General features: G+C 46.6%; 7 protein-coding genes across 7 annotated transcripts in view; 2 read left to right on the top strand and 5 right to left on the bottom strand.

Annotated features, from left to right (window-relative positions):
- Positions 1 to 842: 842 nt before the first annotated feature.
- Positions 843 to 1,886, bottom strand: AGABI2DRAFT_122941 (hypothetical protein; the record flags this gene model as incomplete). The annotated part of the gene is made up of 6 exons (XM_006457006.1): positions 843 to 1,114; positions 1,174 to 1,220; positions 1,283 to 1,362; positions 1,415 to 1,635; positions 1,687 to 1,785; positions 1,835 to 1,886. The coding sequence occupies 6 exons, from the start codon at positions 1,884 to 1,886 to the stop codon at positions 843 to 845; spliced, it is 771 nt and encodes a 256-aa protein (XP_006457069.1).
- Positions 1,887 to 2,723: 837 nt separating this feature from the next.
- AGABI2DRAFT_181426 (hypothetical protein) lies at positions 2,724 to 3,629 on the bottom strand (the record flags this gene model as incomplete). Its single annotated transcript, XM_006457005.1, has 6 exons — positions 2,724 to 2,863; positions 2,927 to 3,038; positions 3,110 to 3,202; positions 3,264 to 3,341; positions 3,403 to 3,474; positions 3,540 to 3,629. The coding sequence occupies 6 exons, from the start codon at positions 3,627 to 3,629 to the stop codon at positions 2,724 to 2,726; spliced, it is 585 nt and encodes a 194-aa protein (XP_006457068.1).
- Positions 3,630 to 4,106: 477 nt separating this feature from the next.
- AGABI2DRAFT_195948 (hypothetical protein) lies at positions 4,107 to 5,991 on the bottom strand. The gene is made up of 6 exons (XM_006457004.1): positions 5,615 to 5,991; positions 5,176 to 5,555; positions 4,975 to 5,117; positions 4,764 to 4,922; positions 4,548 to 4,692; positions 4,107 to 4,489 (listed from the first exon to the last, which is right to left on the bottom strand). The coding sequence occupies exons 1-6, from the start codon at positions 5,979 to 5,981 to the stop codon at positions 4,244 to 4,246; spliced, it is 1,440 nt and encodes a 479-aa protein (XP_006457067.1). The 5' UTR covers positions 5,982 to 5,991; the 3' UTR covers positions 4,107 to 4,243.
- A 107-nt stretch (positions 5,992 to 6,098) lies between these two features.
- AGABI2DRAFT_122938 (hypothetical protein) lies at positions 6,099 to 15,319 on the bottom strand (the record flags this gene model as incomplete). Its single annotated transcript, XM_006457003.1, has 13 exons — positions 6,099 to 6,214; positions 6,269 to 6,418; positions 6,475 to 7,072; positions 7,123 to 9,837; positions 9,892 to 9,979; positions 10,035 to 10,147; positions 10,211 to 10,871; positions 10,920 to 13,006; positions 13,065 to 13,656; positions 13,719 to 14,800; positions 14,861 to 14,903; positions 14,964 to 15,133; positions 15,188 to 15,319. The coding sequence occupies 13 exons, from the start codon at positions 15,317 to 15,319 to the stop codon at positions 6,099 to 6,101; spliced, it is 8,547 nt and encodes a 2,848-aa protein (XP_006457066.1).
- A 548-nt stretch (positions 15,320 to 15,867) lies between these two features.
- Positions 15,868 to 24,460, top strand: AGABI2DRAFT_181424 (hypothetical protein; the record flags this gene model as incomplete). Its single annotated transcript, XM_006457002.1, has 13 exons — positions 15,868 to 15,999; positions 16,061 to 16,227; positions 16,283 to 16,325; positions 16,375 to 17,150; positions 17,203 to 17,623; positions 17,676 to 19,615; positions 19,723 to 20,347; positions 20,405 to 20,511; positions 20,569 to 20,656; positions 20,709 to 23,273; positions 23,327 to 23,936; positions 23,996 to 24,166; positions 24,223 to 24,460. The coding sequence occupies 13 exons, from the start codon at positions 15,868 to 15,870 to the stop codon at positions 24,333 to 24,335; spliced, it is 7,758 nt and encodes a 2,585-aa protein (XP_006457065.1). The 3' UTR covers positions 24,336 to 24,460.
- A 311-nt stretch (positions 24,461 to 24,771) lies between these two features.
- AGABI2DRAFT_139588 (histone H4) lies at positions 24,772 to 25,169 on the top strand (the record flags this gene model as incomplete). The annotated part of the gene is made up of 3 exons (XM_006457001.1): positions 24,772 to 24,829; positions 24,888 to 25,038; positions 25,094 to 25,169. Coding segments are annotated over 3 exons (285 nt in total), but the record flags the coding sequence as incomplete, so codon positions are not given.
- Positions 25,170 to 25,680: 511 nt separating this feature from the next.
- Positions 25,681 to 26,693, bottom strand: part of AGABI2DRAFT_181422 (hypothetical protein) — a gene marked incomplete at both ends in the record, with an annotated part of 6,326 nt that continues 5,313 nt past the window's right edge. The window contains 2 exons of the mRNA XM_006457000.1: positions 25,681 to 26,457; positions 26,508 to 26,634. Of these exons, the coding sequence (XP_006457063.1) occupies positions 25,681 to 26,457; positions 26,508 to 26,634 (904 nt within the window). The remainder of the gene's footprint in view (positions 26,458 to 26,507; positions 26,635 to 26,693) is intronic.

The raw sequence follows: 26,693 nt of genomic DNA, 5'->3' as shown, positions 1-26,693 counted from the left end.
ATTATTATGCACCAGCAACATAGTGAGAAAAAAGAAACGTTCTCCACGCAATCATGATCATACTATACGTCCAACAACCACGTTTCGCTGAACAATAGAAGCAGACTGCTCCGGTTGCTCTTTGAATCGGTTCTTCTCCGTTGGAGCAAATACTGATGCTCAATCATCGATTCATCACGAAAGTGCTATCACAACAATACTCTCACTTAATTTCTCTTTTGTTCAAGAACTTCCCATGCATGCCATAAGTCGAGGCAAGCGAATGCCGAACCAATTTTCCATGACAGCGCTCATCAGAAGTTCAAGCTAAGGGACTCATACTTGAGCTTGACCTGAGCATCATTACCGAAAAAGGTATCGGTCTCAAATTTAAGATGAAGCTGTCGACAGCCTCAATCAACACTTCTGATTGTCAAGCTCCATACCGACGGCAAACATGTTTACCTGAGCTCAACTTGCGGTATTTGCGGTGAAGCCGGAAACCATTTAACGAACTCTATTAGTAAGTCAAAGATCTATAGAAAAGGAACGCATTGTAATTGTAGTGTTGTACCCCTTTTTTTCTTCCGCGGCCTAACTGGCCTAACGCATTTCTTTATAAAAACTGACAACTGATCTAACCAAAGGAAGCTAGAGAAATTTGCATTATTAGACTAGACATTGGAACACGTCCAACAAGGTATAGATAGTAGGGCTTTTCATTGTACCTACTGCCGGCTCCATTCCATACGTACACAAGCTGCGTAGAAGGAGCATCCAGTCATCAAAATTCGTACGAAATCGAAGAGATATAGTAAAACGAAGTAAGGTCAAAAAGAGAGGGAGAGGATATCACAAAGGATTTATGAGGGAGCCTCAGTTTGGGAATGGGCTTTATGTGAACGGCGGCTATCAGCCCCAAGAGGCATCCACCGTAAGCTCAGAGGAGATAATGATGCCGGACTGTCATCGCTATCTGATGCACAAACCACGGGTGTATCAAAATCCACGATATAAGGCAAGGGTACAGGCTCATCAGAGGGTGATAAGCCTACTCCATGTGTTCGCAGATGCCGCCTGGCATTAGAGGACACAGAAAACCGCTTTGAGCACCCAGGATAACCGCATTCAAAAGCTGTATGAAGCATGTTAAGAAGACGCGTTACCCTCGGACCAGAGGAAAAGAAGACTTACGTTTCTCCCTCGTATGCATGTTCATGTGCGCTCGGAGTCCGCTGGGTCTGAGAAAAAGCGGGTTTTAGAAGGTTGATATGATGTAAGTGGGCAAGTTAAGAATGCTTACCGCGGGAATGGTTTCTGACAGATTTGACAAAAGTGATATTTGACCTTTTTCGGCTTGGGATGTTCTGATGCAGGTGACTTCTATATGTCAAAACTTGTTCTTGACATGCCTGACAGCTGATGATGCACTCACTTGACTTGTGTGATGAACCGACCTAGGGAGGGATGTTTGCCGTTCACTTAACTGGTCTAAATCTTCATCTTGATCCAGACTTCCATCTGAAAGTGACGAATCCCTTGAATACCAGTCACGTTTCTTGATTGGGTGGTCGAAGGACGTAGAGTGTACCTCTGGCACCACATCAGAAAATTCGTGAAATGGCTGATTGAAGCGTGCTCGGAGATTGGCTTTGTCTATAATACTTATTAGATGAGATGCAAAAAGACCCAAGTAGTCAGGCAAACCTCTGGACTCCGTGTCTCGCTGCTCAGCCCCCTTTGATATGGGCTCTGGGAAACCACGTAGTGGGGGCAGAATCAAGCTCTCGTGGGCCACTACATTCACTGAATTGACTTAGTCCTTCTATGTTGATTCCTCTGCAAGAACACTCACGATTTATCTCCTTGAAGAGTTCCGAAAATCGAGGTAAAACCGCGCTCGACATTTGAGACGCTGCAATCATGTAGAACTGTTGAGCATTGATTCGGATTGAATACTGTGATAAAACTTACATTGTTGTGTTAGTTGGTGAGATGGAAGGAGGGTGAAAGAGAAACGTTGACGTCTTTTGAACCATCTGTATGGGAATGCCGTTTGTGCATTCGGGACTCGCTACCACATCACTGACGTATATGATGCCTATGACGTCATCTAGGTGTCCTATTCCAATCACACAGCGGATTTTGGATTTACCCGGGTCGAGAAGAAGACGAAGAAAGAGAGTCCAGCCATGCAGCATGACCAGCTCCGTCATGGATCAACGTAACAGCTGGGATCATACAACCCATTCGTCATAAAGGGCTGTCGAAGTGTGTTCTAAGACTGTGTGGGATTCGGAACCACTAATAAGGGTAATGCTAAAAGCGACGATTACTCCATATGGGTAGAAGAGCTTCAAAGCTATAGCGATGTTGGCAGTTTGAGTGGGCGAGAAAGGTTTTGACAGATATGAGCGCTGAGATTATTTACATCTGCCCATTAGCAAGCTTGAAAGGAAGGTGAGTTGTCGGTCTGCCCTGGTTGGGCCCCCTGGCTGAAACTCGGAGAGTCGGAGACCCAAGTAAGTTCCGCGCTCTGACAAGCGGATCAACCTCAACGTTCACGCCGCTAGCCGCTTATAATCACCCATATCGATCACCGATTAAAGAAACATAATGTGGCGCTACAATTCATCCTCAGCCTCAAAGTTTTGATTGATTAATTGTTTTTCAAACAGTGAACGTAGCAGTTAAATGAAGCTAACCAAATACGTCACAGACGGCATCCAGACGAGAAACACAATTCAAACAATGACAAAATCGACGCAACTCTCGAAAGTTTGATGATTACTGTAGACACTGTTCCACCACCACTGGATGGCACATTTGTTCGGAGCATCGCATATTGCGTCCAAACCCGATGGGATCGTAACATCGAAGTTGGCTGTTCCAACAAAGAAGTGTGTTGTTCAAAATGACATTTCAATCAATCCTTGAAAAAACCTACTTTCGTTCTTCGGCCAGTTAGGAGGACCCAAAGAATTGTTGGTGTATACAGGCCAATTGAACAACGGTTTACCAATTGTGGTTTGCGACGCAAGATCAACGACAGAAACATTCTGATGGGGATAAAAAATTTATCAGACCCTTTGAAATATTATTATCAGAGGGAAATGAAGGTATGACGTACTGCAATACCCGTATGTCTGGCTACTATATCAACTGCAAAGTTGACAACCTGCCCTGTAGAGTACCTTTGAACTCGGTCCTCGTTATCCTCGAACTGTTTCCGGATAAGCGAAGTTTAACATATGGCCATCAAAGTGTGATACCGAGTAACTAACCTGATATCCTTTGCAGAACCACAAATGGCATTGGAGATCATTGTAATCGGATCCGACCTTCGCCGCTGCATTTTCGATCTAATCCAAGGATCCTAATTAGCTCATAGGTCCCTTCATCAAACCATCAACAATTACTTACTGGAGCCGTAGCGTCGTCGTCTAGTACGTCATATACACCCGCACCACACGCCTCTAGATTCGCATCACCAATCTATGAAAGATTCAGTTAACGTTCACATTGTCCAAACATATCTATAAAAACAAAATAGGACTCACAACACGGGAAGGCGGGCTCAAGACCCTGCCGTGTCCCAGCGCAACGGGTAAGGTGGCAAAAGCGAGTGAAACTATAAACTCCAACTTCATGTTCTGAGTTGAAATCGATACCTTGTGAAGCTTTTATACAACTTGTTATCTTGAGTCGGCTGAATGTCGAGTAAAGAAAATTATACCACGACTTCTCTATCAGCCGACGGTCCGGTTGAAGTTAGGCCTGCTCACCTCTTTTGCGCGACGTTCATCATCATAGGATCCCGGCCGGTCCGGTGCATGTCATGAACGTCATTCTTACCTTTCTCCGAGCACAAGTTTTTCATGAAGATGAGCAAGACATGCCAGGCCGAAGAGGTCACAAAAATGGGGCCGCCAAGTCAGAAGGAAGATTCACCGATGATCGGCAAGGTTGAGGTTCGAACTTCTATTCGGCAAGCGTATCAGGTGGACAGTCTTCAGCGTCTACTGTCAAACGATAAAAGCTTTCTTCGACGAGCCAATACCGATGATGAACCGGTATTTCTCACGAGAGGTAGTGATATGTCTTCGTATTCTGACGTTAACAAACATTATGCATCTTGATGCCTGAAATATTACAGTAGGGTAAAACCAATAATGAGATTGACTCTAGAACATGTATGAATGTTACCGGGTCTGCAGCATGGCAGATACTATATTTAGGTGCAGTCAGGATCACTCGGCAGGTTTCATGAATTCCCCTCCCTCGCTCGACTGCTCTTCGTATCAATCCTCACATATTCGCTTTCTTCTCCAGCACCACCGTTCACCAAAGGATTGGAGCTCTGAGCATCCTTCTTGACACCCATATAAGCTTCTCCAAGCATTTGCAAAGCAACAGCGCGGAGTTGGGCTTTATCGCGCGGTATTGTAGGATCTGTTAAGATGGTATCACATACTTCACGTAAAACGGATTCAACTTCGAGTTTAGTCCCCTGTCACAATCGTATGAGAAATTTCATGAACTTCTTAGTACCGGGAGGTTAGGCGTACTTTAAATAGGGCCTGAAGTCCCTTCTCCGCGGCTTGTTCTTCTAACTTGCGTTTTTCTTCGTCATTGAGATTACCAGCCTTCTCCGCAGCTTGGATTTGGTCGAAAACGTTCTTGAGTTCTATCGCTGCCTTCAATGTTGACACCCTTTGCAGGAAAAGAAAAAAGAAAATTTGCCGTCAACAAGCATGTCATGGATAAACCGGTATATAGCTCACGTTTCGCTGAAAACATGATATTTCCCTTGGACGTTGTGGAGCCAGCCACCAACGCCAAGGAAAGTCTGGTTTGAGGCAAGGTATTGTTTTGCTCTCGAGACATACACAAAGCCAATGGCTTGCAGTAGCTCGTAGCCATATGACTCGCGTTTAAGTTCCCTATGGCAACACAATGAATAGAATATAAATCAGAGGTGGATATTGCGCGTACTCTGCTTCAATCTCGCAGATCGTGCGCCAGCTCTTGGATACATCTGCATCTGCTGGCCCAGTGGCCGATTCGGCAAAGATACCAACTTTACGGGTAAGGTTCTCGACGAGCTGCTCTACTCGTTTCGCACGCGCCGCAGCTTTCTACAACAACAGTGAGTACAGACCTCGGAGTGAGAGAGGCAACTCTTAGTGAACGTACCTCTGTTGCCTTCTTTCTTTCCTTCTCTTCTTTCTTCGCCCTTTCCTCTGGTGACAGAATTTCCCTCCCTTTAGCATCCTTCGGCCGCGCATCTTCTTCTGCTTCCTCGGCTTCTTGCAGTGCTGTCTTCATCTCTCTCGCCAGACTGATATCACCAATGATTGAAGTAAATCTTTCCCCTCCAAAAATAGCTCCGAACACTTCTTCCGGGTCCACGAATCCTCCCTCAGGAGCGCTCTCCTTCGGGCCAAACTCATTATATTTCTTTCGTAGGTCGGGTTCCGATAGTGTCTGGTAAGCAATTGCAATCTCCTTGAACCGTTCCTCCGCGAGGGGATCATCAGGATTTTTATCAGGATGATGTTTGATTGCCAACCGGCCTACAATGAAAGAGACATTCTTTAGACTTGATTATAACAATTGCGACAAAGGTACATACGGTACGCCTTCTTGATGTCGTCTGTCGTTGCTGTCACCGGTACACCGAGAATATCATAATATCCAGTCTCGAGCGGACGATCCTGTGTGCCAATTTTCCTGCTCTTTCGCTGTTGTTGGCTCTGTTGTTTGGAGCCGCCATCGGACGATGTTGTAGCATTGTAGGATGCTATTGAGGGTACCTGGTTCGGATAAAAGGCATGTGATATGATGTTTTGACATGAAAAGCATCGAATTTGGAGGAGAGTTCCTGGTCGTGGCTGTGGGCTGGGCACTGGAAATTCTAAAGCGGCATTACAATGCGAGCATGACGTGGAGATATGAGGATATACAGGTCGTGAAGGTAGAATGTTGTAGGAAGAGCTCATGGACGTCGCTGCAGAGTGGCACGCAGCTCGCCGAATTTGGCAACTGCTATTTGATCGAAAGGAGAAAGGGCGAGTAATACAAATACACAGTCTATTCTACACAACACATACAGTATCCTATTCTTCATCCATGCTCTGCCTAGATCGCTCGATATACGCAAGATTATCTCTCCTGTACTTGTCGCAGATTCCCGTCAGCCTCGTCCAGTTTCGTTCTTCAGCCACCTCCGAGACTATGGAAGACCGGTGTCAAAATCACAAACACAATTGCTGCGCAAATAACTCACTCTCGTCCAGTGTTTCTGGGCTCAGCGATTCAATGATACGATCCTTAATGGCTTCAGCAAGATCCTCCATCCTCCAATACTCGGCTAGTTCTGTTCCCTCCAGGAGAATCGAGACTGCAGGAGACTCGGACGCGGTACCATAAATGTAATCTAGCAGTTGCTCAATTCGAGGTTTCTCAATTTTTAACATGCATCAAGAATCTTACCTAGGATGAGTGAGATACTCGCCCTCGAATAATGTGGCATCGGAACTTGAACCGGTTGGTCAGGGGATGCTGTTTGACCCTCCCTGAGATCACTACAGAAAACGTCCATCAAATGGTCGCTTGCAGCCGCAAGGAAAGACCTATGACCCAGAAGCGGTCTATCCTCATCGTGATCTCGGGCTATAAATTCTGCATCGACCAGTTTCCTTCTCCGTCTCATATCGAAAAACTTCCTCTGCACACGGCCATGGCCCAGATCAAGATCGTTATCAACTGCATTGGCTATGCGAGGATGGTTCACTTCTTGTGCCCCTGCAGCGATGAGAAGACTCTTGTATTTGTAAAGGAACGCGCGAACGGACTTGAAATGTCCAACATCTCGGACATCAAACGATAGATCGACTGCAGCTTTCCATTCCCAATCTTCAGCAGTTTGGTCAACGTTCAGGAAAAGACGCTCATCTCTCAACTGAGATAACTGAGGAGCCTCATCAGCTTTCTCGTCTAGAAATTTATACGTCGCGATGATGTCAGGTAAAATTGCGAGATCATTTGGATGATTACTAGCAACAGTCACCAAAACACGCAAATGCGCAATCTTCATATAAATCAGTTGGAATCCAAATTCGTGAACCACTGCATACTCACGACATCGTCGACGCTCGGACGTCCAATCGCAGGAAACGCTCGAATCAAAGATTCACTCAACGGCACCACAGGCAAAGCTCGTTGCGACCAAGCAATACCCACGCATTCCTGCCTAAGAATATCTCGTGGTGCAACCAAATCCCCCAACTGGCGCTGCACGTACTGCGAGACATTCAATCTCACATCGCCCAAATCATCTTCTGTCCCAGTGCCAGGTCTCCACAATGGCTCGGTCGACTTGGGAATGAAGTTGACTTCATTAATTAAATGCCACTGATGTGCATCCGGACCCAATAAAGCCAATATCAACGGTAGACGGTCGTTCAAGATGTCGAGCGCAATTCTTCCGCATACTTCCCGTTCTTCGCCAGTTTTACCAGCAATAGACTGCGCGCAATATGCAAAAATTCCCATGTCTATATTCTCCAACCTTCTAAGCGGCAATCGAGGCTCGAGGTCTTGAAATTCCAAAGAAATAAAATTTCGATCATTCGCATGTAATGCAGTACTGAACAAGGGTTCTGCTCTGGAGAAAAACTCTCGAACAGGCCTCAGCGAAAAGTCGAATGCATTAGGTAACCGTAGCTCCTCCAATCCATCTTCGGGGCTGGGAATACGTTCCAAAATCGACTCAACCAGCCTTTTATACCCCCCTCTTTCAGCAGGAATGAGCATGGTGGGAGGCAAATTGACCCTGATAGCCGCAAAAAGATGAGGATAGGATATCCTAGGTACATCCAGATTGTCGAGTGCTGCTCGTAGAATCTGCGATTGTTCAGGAGGGATCATAGCGATATGTCGTCCTGTTATGTAGGGAGCGACGACCGTCTCGTCGAGCCCCGGGGGTAAAACTACTAACTCTTCTGCGGGCACGTAACCATGAGTATTTCGAGCAATCCAGACGGGTAAAGCACGAGCGATGCGTCGGACGTTGCTCGGTACATCTTGAAACAGTGTTCGTCGTGCCCAGACTGAAAATTCAGCTCGATTTCCGACCAAATCCAGATCACCAAATCTCGTAAGAAGGGAAGGGCGATCAAGATCTTTAAGAGCGGACAATACGTCTCTAAACTTAAAATCAGGAAAATCAGTCTTGTTGTCTTCGAGTATATGGATGAGTGAAGGTGGACAATGGGTTGCAGTATTCCGGACAAGGGAAATTCCCAAAGAAGAGAGGCACTGGCAAATGGGTTCATCGACAGATATTGGAAGTATCGGGACATTTCCGCGTTTGCAGGAGTTCAGAGAGATGAATTGACGACGGGTGAGCGTTGGAACGAGTGGGAAATCAAGTATATCTTCCTTGTCCAATCCCAGCAGGGGAAAATGCTCCCAAAATTGTAAGATAAACCGTTCCTGCTCTTCAGTTGCGTCGATTGACACCCGCTTGGGAAACGCTTCCTCCATCAACGCAGCCATAGAAGCCGAATTAAGTTCTTTGATGTTGAGCCCCTTATCTAGAAACATATCTGCGTCAAAGTCAAGGCGAACAAGTCTGCTGAGATTGGCAACGGTCGTGTTGGGATGCACCAATTGATTACTCCAAACGTAGTATGTCGGACCCGACGAAGAAAGTGTGATAGTCCCAAGAGTGCCATCTTCGAGGGGAAGGAGTGATAGATCAACGAGATGATTGGGATCTTGCCCTATAAAAAAGCTGAGCAGATTGTCGAGAACATCGGCAGAAAGGATAGGATCGTCGCCAGCAGGGGAGGGGAGGAATGCCTGGGTCAACCGTTCGCGACTGGCCAGAATCAGCTCTCTCAGAAGGGGAGGCGATACAGCAGGGAGTTCAGCATCATCTGTGACACGACTGAGGAAAGGTTCCTCGCACTTTGTAACCGTTCGTGGTTCTAAGAAGTCGATAACGGGTTGGATTATAGAATTCTCAGGAAGAATCATAACTTCTTGAGGCGTCAAGTGGCGTTGGGCCTCATATGCACATTGAAACAGGCGTCTCGTTGAATTTCGGAGGTGCTTTTCATAGAGTGACGGAAGCACCAGTCGGTCGACAGGAAATGTCTCGTTGATAGGCCAAAAATGCTGGTTTGGAGCACCAACATAGATCGAGAGATGTTCAAGAAGGTAAAGATAGACTATAGGCACGATTTCCTCCAGCAGCCATACATTGAATTTTGCCTGGTTTCCGGGATCGTTGTCGAGCTGAAGTCTTATGTGGCGACGGTCACTAGTGGTGATAAAAGTCGCAGAGCAGTGCACTGGGAGGCCGGTATCCTCCGTGAGTGGCGTGGTCGAAAATAGAACACTTTTCCCGTGATAGTCCTGATGATCAGCTTCCTCAGGTCGAATAAATGCTGCGAGCTCAACCATAGGATCCTTGAGTTTCATTTGATCAATGAGAACGGAAGCGAATTCTGGAATAACCTCTCTCGGCACAGGGTATGAGACAATCTGCCAGAGTTTCGGTTGCTCGTCGTCTGCTAGCGTTTGAACCATCCTTCGCGAAAAATCGCCATCAATCTCTCGGATGTTTGGTACAGCTCGTAAATTCCATAGCTCCTTTAAAGTACCGTTTTGCGATCGTGAATAAGCTTGTATGCTTTCAAGGTTGGTGAATAGGAAACAACTACTCGCAATTGCCTTGAATTCCGAAAGGATCCTATCTTGAATATCACTAGCTTCCCAATGATTTTCCCATACTGGGGATCCATGCTCTACGTGACTCGTATGACGGAGAGGAAGGCGAAAAATCGTCTACAATTGAATCTGTTAATTTCAATCAGAAAATGACGAGGCAAATGCGCTAACCCCGGAAAATGAGGCTGGGTCTTGAACTGGTAAACCCAAGCAGTCGTTCAAACCGTATAAGAAGCTGAGGTGGTTGGGATAGAAATCCCTAATTTCCTGTCAGTACACAGTAGTAGTAAACCACGATGGAATATCATGCATACCTGACCGTCTTCAGCTCCATTCGCTGATTGTTAGCATTCGCAGGAAGACCCTGAAGATGTTTTTGCGAAGGATCGATGAATAAAGCATGCGTTGACGATAGAAGCATCGGAAACTAGATAGGTCAAATTATTTAGGAAAAAAGCGAAATTTTCGTAATCAAGCTACATGCCCATACCTCAGTTATATGAAACATCGTCAACGCGCCCCGTCCAAACTGACCTATCGAATCCCGTCTGCTCGCTTTACTTCCCTCCCCAGTACTGCACAACCCTTTCAAATCATCTTCCGTAAACTCAGCGTCATTATATACAAGAAGTGCCGGACTTCGTTGGAAAGCTCCCAAATTAGGCGAAATTAGGTTTTCAGTGTCACTTGGCATTTCGTCGAGAACGAGTACAAAGCGTCGTGCTTTTGCATCAACTGCATTGGCGAGCATTTCCGGTAGCATCTGGGTTTCATTGTAATCTGTGAGTGCCTTCCTGATAGACGTGATGAAACTTTCCCCCATATACCCCGATTGAGAAAAAGTGGATAACGTGCTGGCAAGAGGTTTGATGCCGAGAGTTCGGGCAAGAGATTCGGTGACGTTGGGGTGAGTAAGGAACATTTCATTCGGGAGAAGGTATTGATAAAGGGACCCAGTATCATTGAAATGCAGATCAGTCGCAGGCCGCATAATGCCTGTAGTGTCGGGTACGAGCAAGCGAACCCTCGAGTTCTCATCCAAATTTGTAGGCAAGCACTCCAAAAGGTTGACGACGCGATCCACCTCTTCAACCGTGAGCGTCCGCTGACCAACTTCTTCAATCCTAGCCAATATAACATCCGCTGTGGGCCTTAATTCTGATTAGTATAACGCCCAAAAAGAAACAGATGCCACCCACTTTTCTCTTACGCCCATAAATCTCAAAAGTGAAACCACGTTTGGATACATGGCTTCTGTAAACGAAACCTGGAAAAATCCAGCACCCTGTACCACATGGCCAAGTACTGCATCTTCCGGCTTCACAAGACTAGGCACCGTTGTCGGCACCCAAGCCCTTCCTTCAAGCATCCCCCGCAACTTTTCCAAATCCACATGAGTCACCTCCTCCGAGCCGATCACCTTAATAATCTCCCTGACCTTGTTACAATCCTCACCCTTCCTCAACGTAGCATCGAGTTGGTCAAACAAATTATCATGAGAGAGCTTCTCCGTCCATCCGAGTGCAGCCTTCAAAACATCCGTCACTTGTACTCCATCCTCGACCAAAGCGTATACTTCATCAAAAAGCAAAGACTGAGTATTACGATCTCTGCATTCGTGACGAGCTTTGAGTCCCGCGTCCGTGGGAATCCATTTATGGTCCATAGGAATCGCCACCACGAGCTTTCCATGAGCGGGATCTGCAGCGAGGAACTTCAATAGTTTTCTCGACGCCTCCACAGCCGCGACCTGGTGCACATTCTTTGATATCCATTCCGTAATCTTCACTAGCAGTGCTTCATCAAGTTCCGTCCTCAAAGGGCTCAACGGAAGCTTCTTCAAACCTTCCATAATCTCCTTATCCTCCTCACTTCCCATCCTCGGAAGACAATCATCAAACGCCTTTCCATCATCTTCATCAGATACCTCAGTGCACAAGGAAACGATAGCTCCAAGCCCAGTAGTCGAACCTGTATCAATCACCTCTCCCGGCTTCCTCACACACCCATCTCGACAAACTATCAACGCCGTGTCCCGTAACCTCTCCAATGTCTCTCTCGGCACACTCCTCTCATGCTTCACCACATATGTCACGATTGAACTCTTGATACCCGGCGGTTGACTCCCAAAATTACGAACTCCCAGATCAAGAAGATCATTAATGGTCAACGGACGCTCCTCCATCGATGATCCAAGACTCAGAAGATGAAGGATTCCAAGCCATCTCGGCGAATATCCGCGTAAATCGAGATAGACACAACCATCGAGGATAGGCAGGAGATCAACAAAAATAACACCATAAACCATCTTGTTCTCGGGTATTGCATCGGGTCGTGGCGTATGCATCGTGTCAAAAGGATCCAGGAGGGGATATATCGGGAGTAATCTCAACTTCCTGCGTTGTTCCTCGCTCAACTGGTCGACATGAGTATGCCGAACCATATACTCAATAAGCGACTTCCATTCCAGACAAGTCAAACCCAAACTCGTCGTCAAGGCGGCAGTCGCACCTCCAGCATTGGTAGCAGTCCCACCCAAAACACCGGCCACAACACCATCCAAGATTCCTTTCACGTCCCCATCTTTCCTCAACACATCATCCACACCCGCCAAAAACTGTTTAACATCACTCCCAATACTAGGATCCAATAATCCCACACCCAACGCTCGTAAACACTTCATGACTGTAGCGCTCATCGTATCAAAGACGGGATCATTGACTGTTCTTAGACCTAGCTGCGTCGGTATGATATACAGCGCATTCGTTTCGGACTTTTGGAAGAAATCGGATGCGTAGGGTTGGCTACGAAGCCATTTATAGAATTTTCCCAGCCATTGCGTTGATTCAGGAGGTGTGAGAGACGTAGGAGAAGGCGATGTAGGCGACATTTGAGGCAAAGATGAAGTCCATCGAGAGTCAGCAGCGAGATATTCAATGAGTTTTTCAAGATTCAATTTGACCACGTTCACATTTCCAGGACCTTTTTCCTGGAGAGGGTTTGCGATCGACCGAGGAAGTTCATTTAAAGCAATAGCATTCGAGTCGCAGGTTTTGAATAATGGTGCAGACCAAGCATCCAAAAGCGTGTGCAATGTTTGTTTAGAAGCAGCGGTAGATCCAGGAGGAGCTAGTTTATGAAGAGTGATATGTTGTCCGTCGACGTTCTTGAGAAGAGGTAGACCAACAAGAAGTTGCACATCGCCACCCTTAATCAAAAAGTCGATGATGGAATTTGCATGTTTCGGAGTAGAAGCGATTGCTTCTTGTAATTTCGATACATCCACCTGCAAAAATCCTCATCAGCCAACTAAAAACTTCAAATTTTAGCAATCAATCGCGCACCAATAACTCTTTGCGGACGTTTTCGGGATCCAAGAACTGGAACTGACGAAGTTTACAGCCTTCGATCAAATTTTTGAAATGACCAGGCGGTTTCGTAAATCTTATTCCACATTCCGCCAACGAGTTCCTCAACTCCAAAAAGTGAACCTCGTCTAGCGCAATCTTGAGGTTCCCCAACTCCGCAAATTCAGGTGGTGGCAGAGAAGCGGATGCGGTATTGGTCGAAGAAAGTGGAGGTGTTGCGCTACGGGGACCCGTGGTTAATCGAGAAGGGGAAGTCGGGGGCAAAACGGGGACGTATACTGGCCAGACGGCAGGTTTCGCGAGGATAACACAATCGAAGACTGTTTCGAGCATTCCTTGAGGCTTTCCACTCGACGGAGCTGTTGCACTGGCACTTGCACTCGTAGCCACCCCAGTCACTCTGAACCCGCTCCCTGCTGGAGCATTGAACTCACTCGAACCTCCCGGCGGTGGCCAATAATCAAAAATATCTGCAACTTTATCTTCACGAGCGAGTACGTTGAGCAGGAAAGTCCAGGCTTGAGGGATGAATGCCCCAAACAACTTCATATTCCATTCACCTACGAAACTATACAGATCCATCAAATGTGTGAGACGAAATTTTTTAAAAAAGTAAAAATTGTCACGTACCCCGATTCATAGAAACTACGAATGCGCTGCCTTGAAGGTGGAAGCGCAAATTTGGCATCAACGTGGATGGGCCACTTTTGGGAAATAGAGCGGGGAAGTGGAAGTCCATGAAAGAGTCGACCTTGTCTCCAGAAACGGACTCCAAACGTCGTATTATGAGTTGAATTCGAATCCACCGACGGAGTAACATCGGAAAGTGGTTTGATGCTAGAGGCTGAAGCGGGAACGGAAGGCGTGGAGGTACGAGTTTTCAAAGAGGAAGAGGACGTAACATTTGATAGAGGAGCAGCGACCCTGATAGATTGATTTAACTTACGTCGCTTCATTTGTTCCTCCGGATTGCAACTTTTCGGGATACGTTCCAGAATTTCAAGTGACATAGAGTCGGTGAATGGACAACTGAGCATTCTCCATGTCGTAGTGGTGGATTTTGTTATCGATTTTCCGGCCGTTTGTGATCCAGTAGGACGAATAGAATTGACAGCGAGAGCAGAAGTCGGGGAAACTAGAGGAGGACTGGAGGTAGAGACGCGAGTCTCAACAACACACCTCCACGTATCGTAGTCCCCTCCTCCACTACCACTTATTTCTCCTTTTTTGAGCACTGTGGAGCAGATTTCATTCAAAACACCTTGTGGATTTATTTCGTACACGTCAATCTGCTTGAGATTCTTCAAAAATAGCAGTACGCATTCTAGATCGTGATTAAAGAAGTCCCCGAAGAGTTTCAAGATATCTTCGGGAGTGTGACTCTCCGTGGAAGGGGATGACGCCTTATGAGAATCGGGGGCACGGAGAGGAAGTCGGATGATAGTTCCGTCAACGTAAGGAGAGTCGCCCTTAATATCCTTGTCTTTGTTTTCTGAAGTGGTGGGAAGCGGTGGGAACGTGCAATCATTGAGTTGCGAAGCGGTTGAGGAAGGGAAGTTGCCTGAATACGAGATACCGGGCAGATCTTGGAAAGCTGCAAGATGGCCAGTGTACTTCGCGTCTTCGTCGTTTGTCATGTCGAGCGTTATACCTTCTGGCAGGTCCAGAAGAGCGAGCTTATGCCCAGAAAAGATCTGAGGGCAATCTGTTAACTAAGATGATAATACTTATCAGAACTCAACGTGTTCAAAAGAGATTGAAGATACAAGTACATGATATACAGAACGGAACCCTTGACCGAACTGGCCGACAGTGCTACCAATTACAAATGAATGAGCAGATCAGAAAGAGAAAATGGAATGATTGAGAACGAACGTGGCATCCTGAGCTTTACTCGAAGCAAAAATGGTTTCCAGACTATGCCAATCCGGTTCTTTAAAAAATGCATTATTGATCGCGATTAATGATGGGACTTGTTGATGTTGAGCATAGTTGGGGGATACTAGGAACGAGGTAGGGTGGTTCCTTAGATCGAGTATCAGTATCTGTTCAAAGTGTAAGTGAGCGGAGGTGATAAGATTGGGACATCAAGACCATACCTGTCGCGTTGCTCCCGCATCATCTGAATTCTGTAACAACTCGCGGATTGGACCGTCCACTAACGGGTAGTGTTCTAATATGTTCCCGATCGCCTTGATGACGTCTGCTTGTTGTATAAAAGGTTTTGGCATCTTGGAACCTGGGTGCTAGGAACTGTGGAAGGGTAAGGGAAGCCGAATGCTGTCACCAAATGCCTTTTGTAGAGAGCGCTTGACCGGAGCGTTGGATCACGAAAGATAAAACAGATGTGAAAGTGAAAATTCTGGAAGATTGCTGCGGTGGAAGCCCCGATGGCAGGATAAAGCTCCAGATAATGCCAGGTCGTGATGGCAGACTTGGTAATCAGTAGTTACAACCGCACAAGTTCTTGACTCACACAGAAAGGCAAAACGACTGTATAAGATTGCCCATGAGATCTGTTGCAAATATCAGTCACCCTCGCACAACCAGCATCCCGGCATATCAACAGAACCACACACAAGTTTTCTCACGCAGGACTTCTAATGTCACCTGTGGACCTCTGTGTACACAAGGCTTCTGAGTTCCCCGCCGTCCAGCATGCTTATACTTAGACAGCTGGCAGTTCCCCACGTGTTGATATGCTCCGCGGGGGTGGAAGAGTGGCCTGACCACATATATATACGAGCATCAACCGGCTACCCTCAGCCTTCCAACTACCATGGCTGAGATCTTTGGTGAACATGTTGCGCCTACGGACGCAATTCGCGATATCCTCCGTGGATACCCGTTTTCCATTGGCTTGCTCCGGGAAATCCTCCAAAACTCGGACGACGCGAAAGCTACTGAACAGGTTTAATTTTTTCTTTTTACTTGGGCTCTATTTACTGACGCGGTTGCACGTCGTATACTAGGTCTTCATCCTTGATCATAGGAGCCATGGTATCAAGCACTTATTCGATCCAAAACTTGCCGAGAGACAAGGCCCAGCGCTTCTAGCATATAACAATGCATTAATACAGGATAGTGACTGGACCGCTCTTCAAAACATCCACAAGTCATCAAAAGTGACTGATACCTCGTAAAATTGCTTTTGTTGTCTCTGTCATCTAAGTATTCTGATACTCTTGGCGTAGCAAAATAGGCAAATACGGTATAGGATTCAGGTCGTGTTATCATGTGCGCAGTTATCTGATCCACGTGGGCTCCTTGGCTAACTTGCGCTCAGGTCACGGACACACCCCATATCTTATCTGGTCGCCACCTGGCTATACTCGACCCGGAACACAACTTCACGCTGACTGGAGGAGTCAGGTTGAACATCGTAGAAAACTCAATCGAATATAATGATCATCTAGCCTCTTTCAGTTCTGTGTTTTCACAAACTCAATGGGGAAAGCCCTTCGCCGGAACTGCTTTCCGCCTCCCTCTGCGCATCGCAAGCAGTGACCTTAGCAACAAGGTCATTGAACCCGACGAGATCTCTGGTCTCCTGAGAGATTTTGCGAAAGAGGAACTGATGATCTCACTCCTCTTTTTGCGCAACATTTCCTCAGTTGAGATCATCGAGATCAGGGGAGACAATGAAATTGAGGTGGCAAAGGCTTCAATCGTTCGAAGTGAATTGGATCGTCACGGCCGTTACGAGATCCGTCAGGCGGACGTTTTCACTTCCAGGTATGAGACTGGTGAGTCGGAAAAGCGAGAATGGTACATTCTCCATTCTCCCTCTTCCGAAGACGAGGCCGAACGAGCTCTCGCAAAACGACTGGGCTGGGATCCATCTAGAACCCTATCTCAACACAAGCTTAGTACCGGAGTGGATCTCGCAATTCCATGTGATCTTGTAACTTCACCCAACACGGGGCGCCTTTTCACATTCCTGCCGTTACCGCTTCGAACTGAATTTCCGATTCATATCAATGCTCTTTTTTCTCTAACGCAGTCGAGACAGAATTTACGTAATGCGGGCGAAGTTGGTATCGTCGCAGGTTCTGATGACGAGTACGCATTCTTCTCAATTAATGTACCGCGTTGGCTAATTCTTCTTTTGCAGTGTGCTGGTCAAATGGAATTACCTTCTTTTCGATACCTACATTCCTCGGGCTTGGGCCGCTCTTCTTGAATACCTTGTAAAGGAACATATCGTCTCATCAATATTCGACGCTTGGCCTATTTCTCAAGCCAAAGTTCACTCGGGGGACTATGTCTACTGGAAAGACATGCCTCTCCATGTGACCAAATATGCTCTTAAGCTGCCGGTTTGGCCCGTATACAAGAGTGACCCTCAATTATACCAACACATCTCTTCCCTTGTCATCGAAGATAGGTCACTCGATGAAAGCACATTGAGAGCTTTCGTCCATACAGAACTTCCGATGACGAGACCTCCTCTCTATATCACCGAAATCATTCGAGACAAGTTTGCTCGTCTCGTCGAGTTTTTATCGCCCGAGGTTGCCTCAAATAAATTACAGGTATGGATCAATCTTATCTTTTCCATCTACCTATGAATATTGTAATTTGTAGCACTACGCGAAACAACTCAGGGATCTCATTGATGTAGATGCCCAAACGCTCGTCCGTTACCTCCTCTCGACTGCTATGTGCCAATACATCGTTGGCCTCCCCCTTATTCCTTCCGTTGCCGGAAATCGACTTTCTCTCAGGCTTTCCTCCTCTGGTTCCAACAACGTACACACCCTCTTCAACGATACGGAGGAAAGACTGTTTGCTGAGTATGATCCAGAGGCCGTGTCACTGAAACGCTTACCTTTGAAGGCTCGCAGACTTTTGCTCGACGAAGGTCCCAAAGTATTAAACGTCACTCAAATCACACCTCGCAAAGTTCATTCTTATCTGAGTCGTTCTTCCTTTACCTGCCGGACTCACACTGAAGTTACGGATGATGAGTTGTCGTGGTTGGATCAATTTTGGATCTGGGCACAGGACATCGACTTTGTTCGGCACGCCAACCGCTTCTACCTCGTGCCAACCACGCAAGGCCTGCGACTACCTTCGGAGCCGGTGTTCAACCCTTATCCGGATTACAACATCACTAGGGTCTTAGAGATTTTGAGTGTTGCCGTTATCGATCATCGTTTGAGTGATCAAGCTCGAACAGGGCTGAATAGTCTCGAATTGAGTTCGGACATTCACGCCCTCTTACGTGTCCTCTCCGCCTCGTCGAAAAATGCCCATTTTTCAGAGAATGATGCAAGCGAGCTGTGCAGCTATCTGGTTAGATATCTCCCTTCAACTCAATCCCTACATGGTCGACTTGCTCTTGACGGCATTCTACATTCACGGCTTTTATCGTTGCCCATATTCCCGGTTGTTATTCCCTCCCATGATGGGACTCCCACCTTTCAACGAGCCTCGACCTCTGTTAATAAAACCATCCGAGGTGTATACCCCCATCAGATTCCGATACTTCCACAAGTAAATTCTATCATCTATCTGAATCTTGATCTAATAAGCGAGGAAATCTTGGACTATCTCGATCCCGACTTTACATCACCCCTCTCGCTTAACGAAATGCATGACCTTATGCTGCAACAGTTCGGTATACAGTCATCGGAAATGCAGATCTCTTTCGTGAGGTACCTCGTTTCAAATCCTCATCTTGTTCCTCAGGACGTAGCATCACGACTCTCGGATATCAAATTCGTCCCTGCTGGAGATGGGTCCCTTCAAAAGCCAAAGGATCTCATCAATCCCAACGCTCCTCTTGCAGCATTGTTTCCTGAAACGTCACCCTACATCCCCAGTTCATCGTCTCCCGGCCTCCGCAACCTCACAAATCACCTCCGACATCTCGGGGTTTTGAACGTTGATTTAACTCCTGAGATCGTCATAGAACGCATTCAGTTTATCTCAGAGGAAGATGGCTCTCGTACTCAAGAAATTGCCCGCACTCTGATCGATTTACTAAATGACTGTCATTTTGATCTTGTATCCTTCTTCCTTGAAAACCCTAATCTCTTGTCCGACTTTGAATGGATCCCGACGTCGGATGGATTGAAGGGTCCACAAAAATGTCGAGACTTATGGGCCCATTTCGGGAAAACGTTTTTCTTTGACCAAGTCTTCCCAATGGTGGATCGTGACGTCGAGATAGGTCACCACCTACGCCAAATTTTCGAGTGGGATTCTGAAGTTCCGTTTGATGTCTTGTCGCAGCAATTAGTCAAAGTTCTACATGGACCTGACCCCTCGTCTCTTAAGGTCCTTGAAATTCTCAAAGAACTTGCGAACAGGTCGCTCATCAAGTCGCAATACGATTCTCTGAAAATAAATCTTCGCAATCTTCGTTGGGTTCCGACTCGAAATGGTGGCCTTGAGGAAGCTCGGGTCGCGCTGCTTGGACTCGATGATATACCGGAGATTGGGTTCCATTCTGTTGGCATTGAGATATTGCGGTATCCGGGGTTTCGGCGATTCCTCCATATCATGGGTTGTGTTGAAAGGTATGTGCCGACTTCGACTAGCGATACCGGAGGAATAAATTCTATCTTATTTGTAGACCGCCAAAAGTGACGCTTCTAGCGCACTTACGATTATTTCACCACCGCAGTAATGGAAAACCCATGAACCAACAGACTATTGAGGGCTATATTCATCTGTTGACGTGGCTCGGGCGGTTGACTCCAAACGACCGTTCAACGCTTCATATACCCGACATCAATAATACTCTCATTCCATTTCAAAGTATCTGTTATAATGATGTCGGGCCTCGTGCTCACCTTGTCGACAGAGGTCTTCAAAGTCTGGCGCATCCTGCGATTTCACAGGAACTCGCAATTGACCTGGGTTTAAATCGACTGGGTCTGATGGGTCTCCAGTATCAGTCGGATGTGGATTTTGATTTAAAGGGTGAAGAATTGTTGAAAACCATTCGAAATAATTTGACGGACTACATGAATTCTCAGTTTTTCCTTGATATACTCTCAATCACTTCTTCGTCTGGAGCGACCGGTCTTGATGTCCTGCTTGACCAAGAAAGGGCGCCAGCCGAGGACTTGTTGTCCTCGCGTTGCAGTGACTTTCAACGTGTTCCTTCGGTAGTCATTCATATGAATACTTCATTCGCAGACGACGGATTTAGAAGAATTCTGCATATTGGTGTGGATGATAAGGGGAAAAAAGAGTTTGTCGGGCAGTACGGAATCGGGATCTTATCCTTGTTTTATGCATCGGAGGTTCGTTTCTATCTCTCTTTCTAGCTTTTGAACTAACTGTTGTCTTGCCTCACTTAGCTGGTCATGATAATCTCGCGAGACCAAGTCTTGTTTTTGAATCCATGCAAAGGTCATCTCACCTTGGACAGGGCCGTCGTTCAAATCCCGTTATCTACAATACGAAAGTAAGAAAAAAGCCTTACCGTTGACAGGTGAATTATTGACTGACATTGATATGATAGGCTTTACTCTCATCATCTCTCACCCGTAATCGGGTTATTTGGATTCGACGTTCCCATCGATACAAATGAACCATATTCATACGAAGGAGTGAGTAGATTTTAATCTGAACCAGGTTCGCTTTGAACTCATGAATTGAAAGACTTTGATTCGCCTTCCACTTCGATCGAGTGAACAATGCCAAGGCATTGATTCGATCACCAAAAACTGTCCGACCTTGAACGATCTGACAGTCGACTTCAAGTCAAATGCTCCAGATGGGTTATTATTTACACAGATCACGTCCATACAGGTCTTCAGCCGAAAGCCTCATGAAGCCGTTAAGCTTCAGTGGTCGCTTGAAGCATCCCGGACATCACCGGACACGCTCAATGATGACGTTACCGCACATACAGTCTCTATCCAAAACCCGAAATCTATCAAATCGGGCCAGGAATGGAGAATCGTCTCTACCACTGTAGACCTATACAAAGTGCCGTTGCTGATCATTCCCATCCAAAGACTCCTTCAGATCAAATTCCCGCTCGTCGTTCAAGTTGCGACCCCACTTTCAGGCGTTGACGCGAATCACAACATCTTTCTCACCCTTCCTCTTTCCATTCCCGTCAACCTCCCACTCCATATATCCGCTCCATTCATCCTCACTCCCGACGAATTGACTATTCGACTCGATGAATCATGGAGTCTGGAATCATCTTACAATAAGTGGCTCCTAAAAAGTATTGTCCCGAAACTGTACCTATCTCTGTTAGAGGATCGTGCACCATCATCGGATAACGGAGCATATTGGCCTCCAAGTCGGACTGCTGATGAGGAAGGCTCCGACGACGACATTGTCTCAACCCTCGTAGCTGGAGAGGTATATCAAATGGCTGCTATTTCAGCACGCCCCATCTTCAGTAGCAAATTTCACGCTCATCCTCTTCCTTCCAAGTCAGCCAATCTCATACTTCAGCTTCCCCGTGGTGTATACAAGGTCTTAGAGACGATAAAGCCCCTCGATGCCATTCAGCTACCTGTGCCGGTGACCAAAGCCCTTCGGCAAGTCAACGGCTGTAAAGTAGCAATTGTGACACCTCAATATGTCCGCCGTCAGATTCTTGATAATCTGGACTGTTTCTCGGCATCAATTCTCGAATTCAAACTGCTTCAGGAGCTGATTGATTTCCTTTCGAAGGACGGGGACTGCTTGATGGATCTACCGTTGTTGCCTCTTGAAGATGGGAGCTTTGCGACTTTCACGCCATCTCAAGATAGTTGTTTCGTTGTTGCTCCAATCGAGGTTCTGAATGCTGCGGTATTCAAGTCACACCGTCTTGTACATCGAAATCTGACCACGGGCCGACTTCTCGAGATCGGCAAACTTAATGTGAGAGTATTTACGGACACCAATGTCCAAATCCTATTGGAAGACAACATTCCGCGGTCGGAAAACCTTGAATACGCATCAGTCGAGACTAGGAAATGGATTAGAGACTTTTGGCGTGTTTTTCCGTTGCTTAAGGTCTCCACCGATGCTACGGCTCCATTTCCCCTCATTCCGACAATTCGACCGGGCCATTTTCTATCGCTCTCTCACTGCAAATCCCCGTCTGTCATCCTCGCCGACTTCACCAATTATAAGGAAAAGTGGTTAGGTGATTGTCTATCAAAGATGGGCGTTACAGTCATCGACATTTTTCCACTCCCCGCCATACTGAGGAATTCCCTGCCACCCGTACAACTCTTTGTCGAAAGTGTGCTCAAGAAGCTGCTTAACCATCCGAAAGGGGCAAATGAATTATTCCGTTCTTTGGACTCCAAAACACGGCCCTTGCTTACCGGGTGGATTCGAACTGACTGGAAGGACCGTGGAAAAGGTTACTTTTCGAGACACGCTGAATACACCTTTATTCCACTCTGGGAGTCGAGAGATGGTTCATATGTTCCTGCAGTACATGCACAAATGCTACCAACAAATGTGACCCTGGCTTCAGTACGATCCTTCACCTCGCAGGTCGTCGTCGGGTACGACAAGTTGCTGGAAAAAATGGGAAAACAAGCTCTTCGGGCGCTTCAACCCATCCTCGCCTTACCAACGAACCTTGACGAGGGCCACGACAACGAATATAAAGATTTACTCCGCATACTTCTCCACACTGGAGAGACGAAAATTATGGTCCCTAACTCTCAGCGTGAGATGTGTAACTCGTCAACTCTTTACTCCTCCTGCGACGACCTCTTCCTGGCGGCATTTGATTCTGCCTCGAAACACTTCATTCATCCTTCGTTCGCTAGATTCGAAGACGATCTCACCCAGTTTGGTTTGAAGAAGCAACGGCAACTCAATTTCGATATGATGAAGTTCTGTTTGGAAGTTTTCCAAAATCCTACTGGGCCTAATGTAAAGAAAAGAGCTGCTGCTATGTTTCGTATTTTCTGTGACGAATTCCCACGGAAGGTTACCACTCTCAACAAAGAACAGCTCGCTGTCCTGGATGGTCTGCGATTTATTCCTCGACGAACGTCTCCGCGGCCTCTTGGAAGCAATGATGACTCGCAGTACATGCAACCTTTCCCTGATATAGTTGCTCCAAAAGAACTCGTTCGGCTGGAATACCAAGCCATTGCCTGGACGCAGCGTGCTTTCTTCGAAGATAAGCAACAACCGAAGCCGCAGTTGATCAGGTTGTATCCCGGTTTTGCAGAGCCGACTACAGAAGAAGTGGTGCGTATCCTGTCGTTTTTGTAGTGGTTGACAAAGTGTGACTGTTAGCGTAGGTCAAACATCTCGTCGTTCTAGCGACCAGAGTTGCGCAAGATCACGACGAGTCTTTTCGCTCTACACTTTTGGACCATCTCGAACAGACTTACATGTGGCTCGATCGTCATAGCACAGAAGCGGAACCCTTCCTGCGCCAATGCACAACAGACGAGATCTCTATATTCCTCAATGTCGATGCCGCCCCAAACACGATTGACGACTGGAACTGGAAAAAAGCCAACGAGATAGTGTTAAATGAATTTGACTCCGGTCCACTTCAACACCCGAGGACATTCCTCCGACCATATCGTCGACTTCTTGAGGTCTCTGGTGCCGAGACGATTCATCAGGTTGATACACAGGATCCGCTACCAACTTCAAGCCCCGAGGATCAAATGCCGAGTATGCGCGCTACGCTTGACGACATGAGGAGAGCTGGGATTTGCACTGACATGTCTTTCTCGTTCGGGTCACCGGATGAAAGACCTTTATTCGCTCACCGAACATATCTCGCGATGTACAGTCCCTATTTCCTGTCTCTGTTTTCTACACCTTCGGAGGCTGGTGGTATTGGTATGACGACGATATCAATTAGGCAATCTAGGCGATGTGCAGAGCAGTTGCTGGGTATGTTGTTCGGTCCTTTTTCATGTTCAAATCGGGGACCTTGATTGATGCCGAAACAGATTATGCTTACACCGCGAAAGAGTTGGTGTTAACAAATGGGGAGGGAAACATGAAACTGGGTTTGGAGATGCTTGCGCTTGCTCGGGAATGGAACATGACGGACGCACAACGGGCAGTACAGAAAGCGATTATTAATTCGAAGATGGTTGATCCGTATACTCTGGATCAGAGTAAGTCCTCTTTACCTCTCTTCTTCTTTCAAACTCAGATTCTGACTTTTAAACAGTCCGTGGCGTTGCTCAGTGCACGGAATCAACCATGCTATTAGATCATTGCAAAGACTTTGGGTCCAAGAATGCCGACCTTGTCCAGCGGGTGAAGGAAAAAGGTTTCGTCTAGTTGAAAGTTCTCAGGTCAATTTATGCGAGGAGTTTTCCTCTGTCCGTTTTTTGTCTACCAGTAAAGTTGACTAGCCTTACAATGTACTACAATCTTCGTTAAAACGCGCGATTCGAGTTACTACATTTATCGAGATAGGGGCTTTTGCTTCAACAAAGCCAAACAAGCAATACAAAAGGCCGTGCGCGTGAAATCACCTCTCTATCACTGACCACCACCTGCCTGTTTCCGCCCGACTCACAATCCTCTGCCTCGTGGCTCGTGCTTTAAGAACTCTTTGAAGGAAAACTCTGTGTAGATATGTCTGGACGTGGAAAAGGTGGAAAGGCACGTCTCTATGACCTTTGTGATGTATACCGGGCTGACATTGTTTCTTTTGCTTCCTCCCAATTGGTGGTCATTGTGATGTCCTGGTCCGTGCGTTACTCTCTTTCAGGGTCTCGGAAAGGGGGGAGCTAAGCGTCACCGCAAGATTCTTCGTGACAATATCCAAGGTATGACGTCGTTCTCATTCATTGCCAATGAGGAGTTGATGTGGAATATCATTCTTAGGTATCACCAAGCCCGCTATTCGTCGTCTTGCTCGTCGTGGTGGTGTCAAGCGTATTTCTGGGTTGATCTATGAGGAAACTCGTGGTGTCTTGAAGATTTTCCTTGAGAATGTGATTCGTGATTCAGTTACTTATACTGAGCACGCCAAGCGGTACGTGTCTCGCCAATACCTTGCGAGCCCTTACTGAGGTGCGGTGGTTTGACAGTAAAACCGTTACCGCCCTTGATGTTGTATACGCCCTCAAGCGATCTGGCCGTACTCTCTACGGTTTCGGTGCTTAGGTGTTCCTACGTTGCTCTGCTGTCTCTTCGTTTGTCTATCGCGTTTTGTGTATTATGTATACGTGCTGAGCTATGAAAGAACGTTGCAGATTTTGGTTTTCGATTATGGCGACAGTCCTCATTGCGCAGCAGCTTATTCATGTGCTTGTGGCGTGCTTCAATTATTCCTACTTATCTGTTTACATTCTCTATTGCTCATTCATTCGTTCTTCCTTGTCATTTACACTTTCGTGGGGAGATCGCGGGTCAAGCAAGTTCGAAGAGGTTTAGAACATTGGAGAAAATACATTGAACTATGTCGGATAATCTGGATCTTGTTCTTGTCGAAGGAGATGATAAGAAGCCAATGAGAGACTGTATTACTCGCCAGAGAAGGTTTCACTCGCCCATCTTCATCTTTCCGCTGTCGTCCCCACACAACATCCGATATCCGGCTCACAACGAAAAGAACGGTATTTATTTTTCTTTCATAAGGTAGATATGCAATTTGGAGTATGAATCAACATATGGATCACGAGTCGTTCGGTACAGTGAATGAATCGAATGCGAACAATTCCGCCTTTTCCTTGTGCTTCTCTTCCTCTTCAAATTCATCCTTCATCCGAACCGCGCTCTCTTCACCCGGACTGCCTTCCAAGGTACTCGCAACGGACCGTTGAACATCTCTGAGATGAACCAATGTCCTCTTCATGTCATCGTTAGAAATTGCCTTCTCAAGCACTGTAAGAGTCTTGATATGATCTCCTTGACTGTCGATTGGATCCGCAGCCAGTTGATTTTGGGACGAGTTAGTAGTATTATCATCAAGTGTTTCTTGGTTTTGGGCTTTGATTTTGGCCAATCGGCCTTCAGTGGCAGAGACGAATTTTTCGAAAGCGTTGGCAAGGGATGAACCTTTTCCCACAGTGCTGCTACTTTTCAGCCTATCCAGGGTCGTCATGACCTTTCGTGACTCCTTCTCCAATTTTTCAATGTCATCCTGGAATAAGATGTTTCGTGCTCCACTGAGGATTTGTACCGAAGGCTGAGTCACTGAGACAATGGTCGGCTTCATAGCGCGCTTTTGGGCATCTTCAAGAGGTGTCTTGCCAACGCCGTTCTCGATGTAGAGCCCTTCGGTGGGAATGACTTTCAGTATTTCTTCGGTGATCAGGACAAAACCGCATCGTATCGCATGGTGTAAAGGCATGAATCCAAGAGCATCACGAACTAGGAGACCGTCTTTTGTAAAAGCGAGAATGGTTTTGACTAAATTGATAGAACCCGATTTGACAGCCACGTGAAGAGGCTAAGAAGGATTCAGCGATAATGACATAGGACGCTGACAAGAAAACGCACTGTAGTGAGCTTGCCCTTAGACTTGCGCGCCAATAATTCTTCGTTGACATCCTGAGGAAGACGCTCCAGTAGGTACTCCACGATGACATTTGCCTTGTTATAACAGAGCCAATGGTATATATTCCATCTACATGCAATTTCAGCCAAGTGGAAGGCCTACTCCTCTAAGGAGTATACGAAGACGAT

Source organism: Agaricus bisporus (genome assembly GCF_000300575.1).
Source record: "Agaricus bisporus var. bisporus H97 unplaced genomic scaffold AGABI2scaffold_15, whole genome shotgun sequence".
Taxonomy (NCBI): domain Eukaryota; kingdom Fungi; phylum Basidiomycota; class Agaricomycetes; order Agaricales; family Agaricaceae; genus Agaricus; species Agaricus bisporus.
The sequence above is the reverse complement of the archived record's forward strand: the minus strand, read 5'-3'. Positions and strand labels throughout refer to the sequence as shown.

Coding starts and splice junctions, on each gene's coding strand:
- AGABI2DRAFT_195948 (XM_006457004.1), bottom strand. CDS start 5,981: ATGAGCTCTTCCTACAACATTCTACCTTCACGACCTGTATATCCTCAT. Junction 5,556..5,614: donor CGACATCAAGAAGGCGTACC/GTATGTACCTTT, acceptor CTTTCATTGTAG/GCCGGTTGGCAATCAAACAT. Junction 5,118..5,175: donor AAAGAAAGAAGGCAACAGAG/GTACGTTCACTA, acceptor CTGTTGTTGTAG/AAAGCTGCGGCGCGTGCGAA.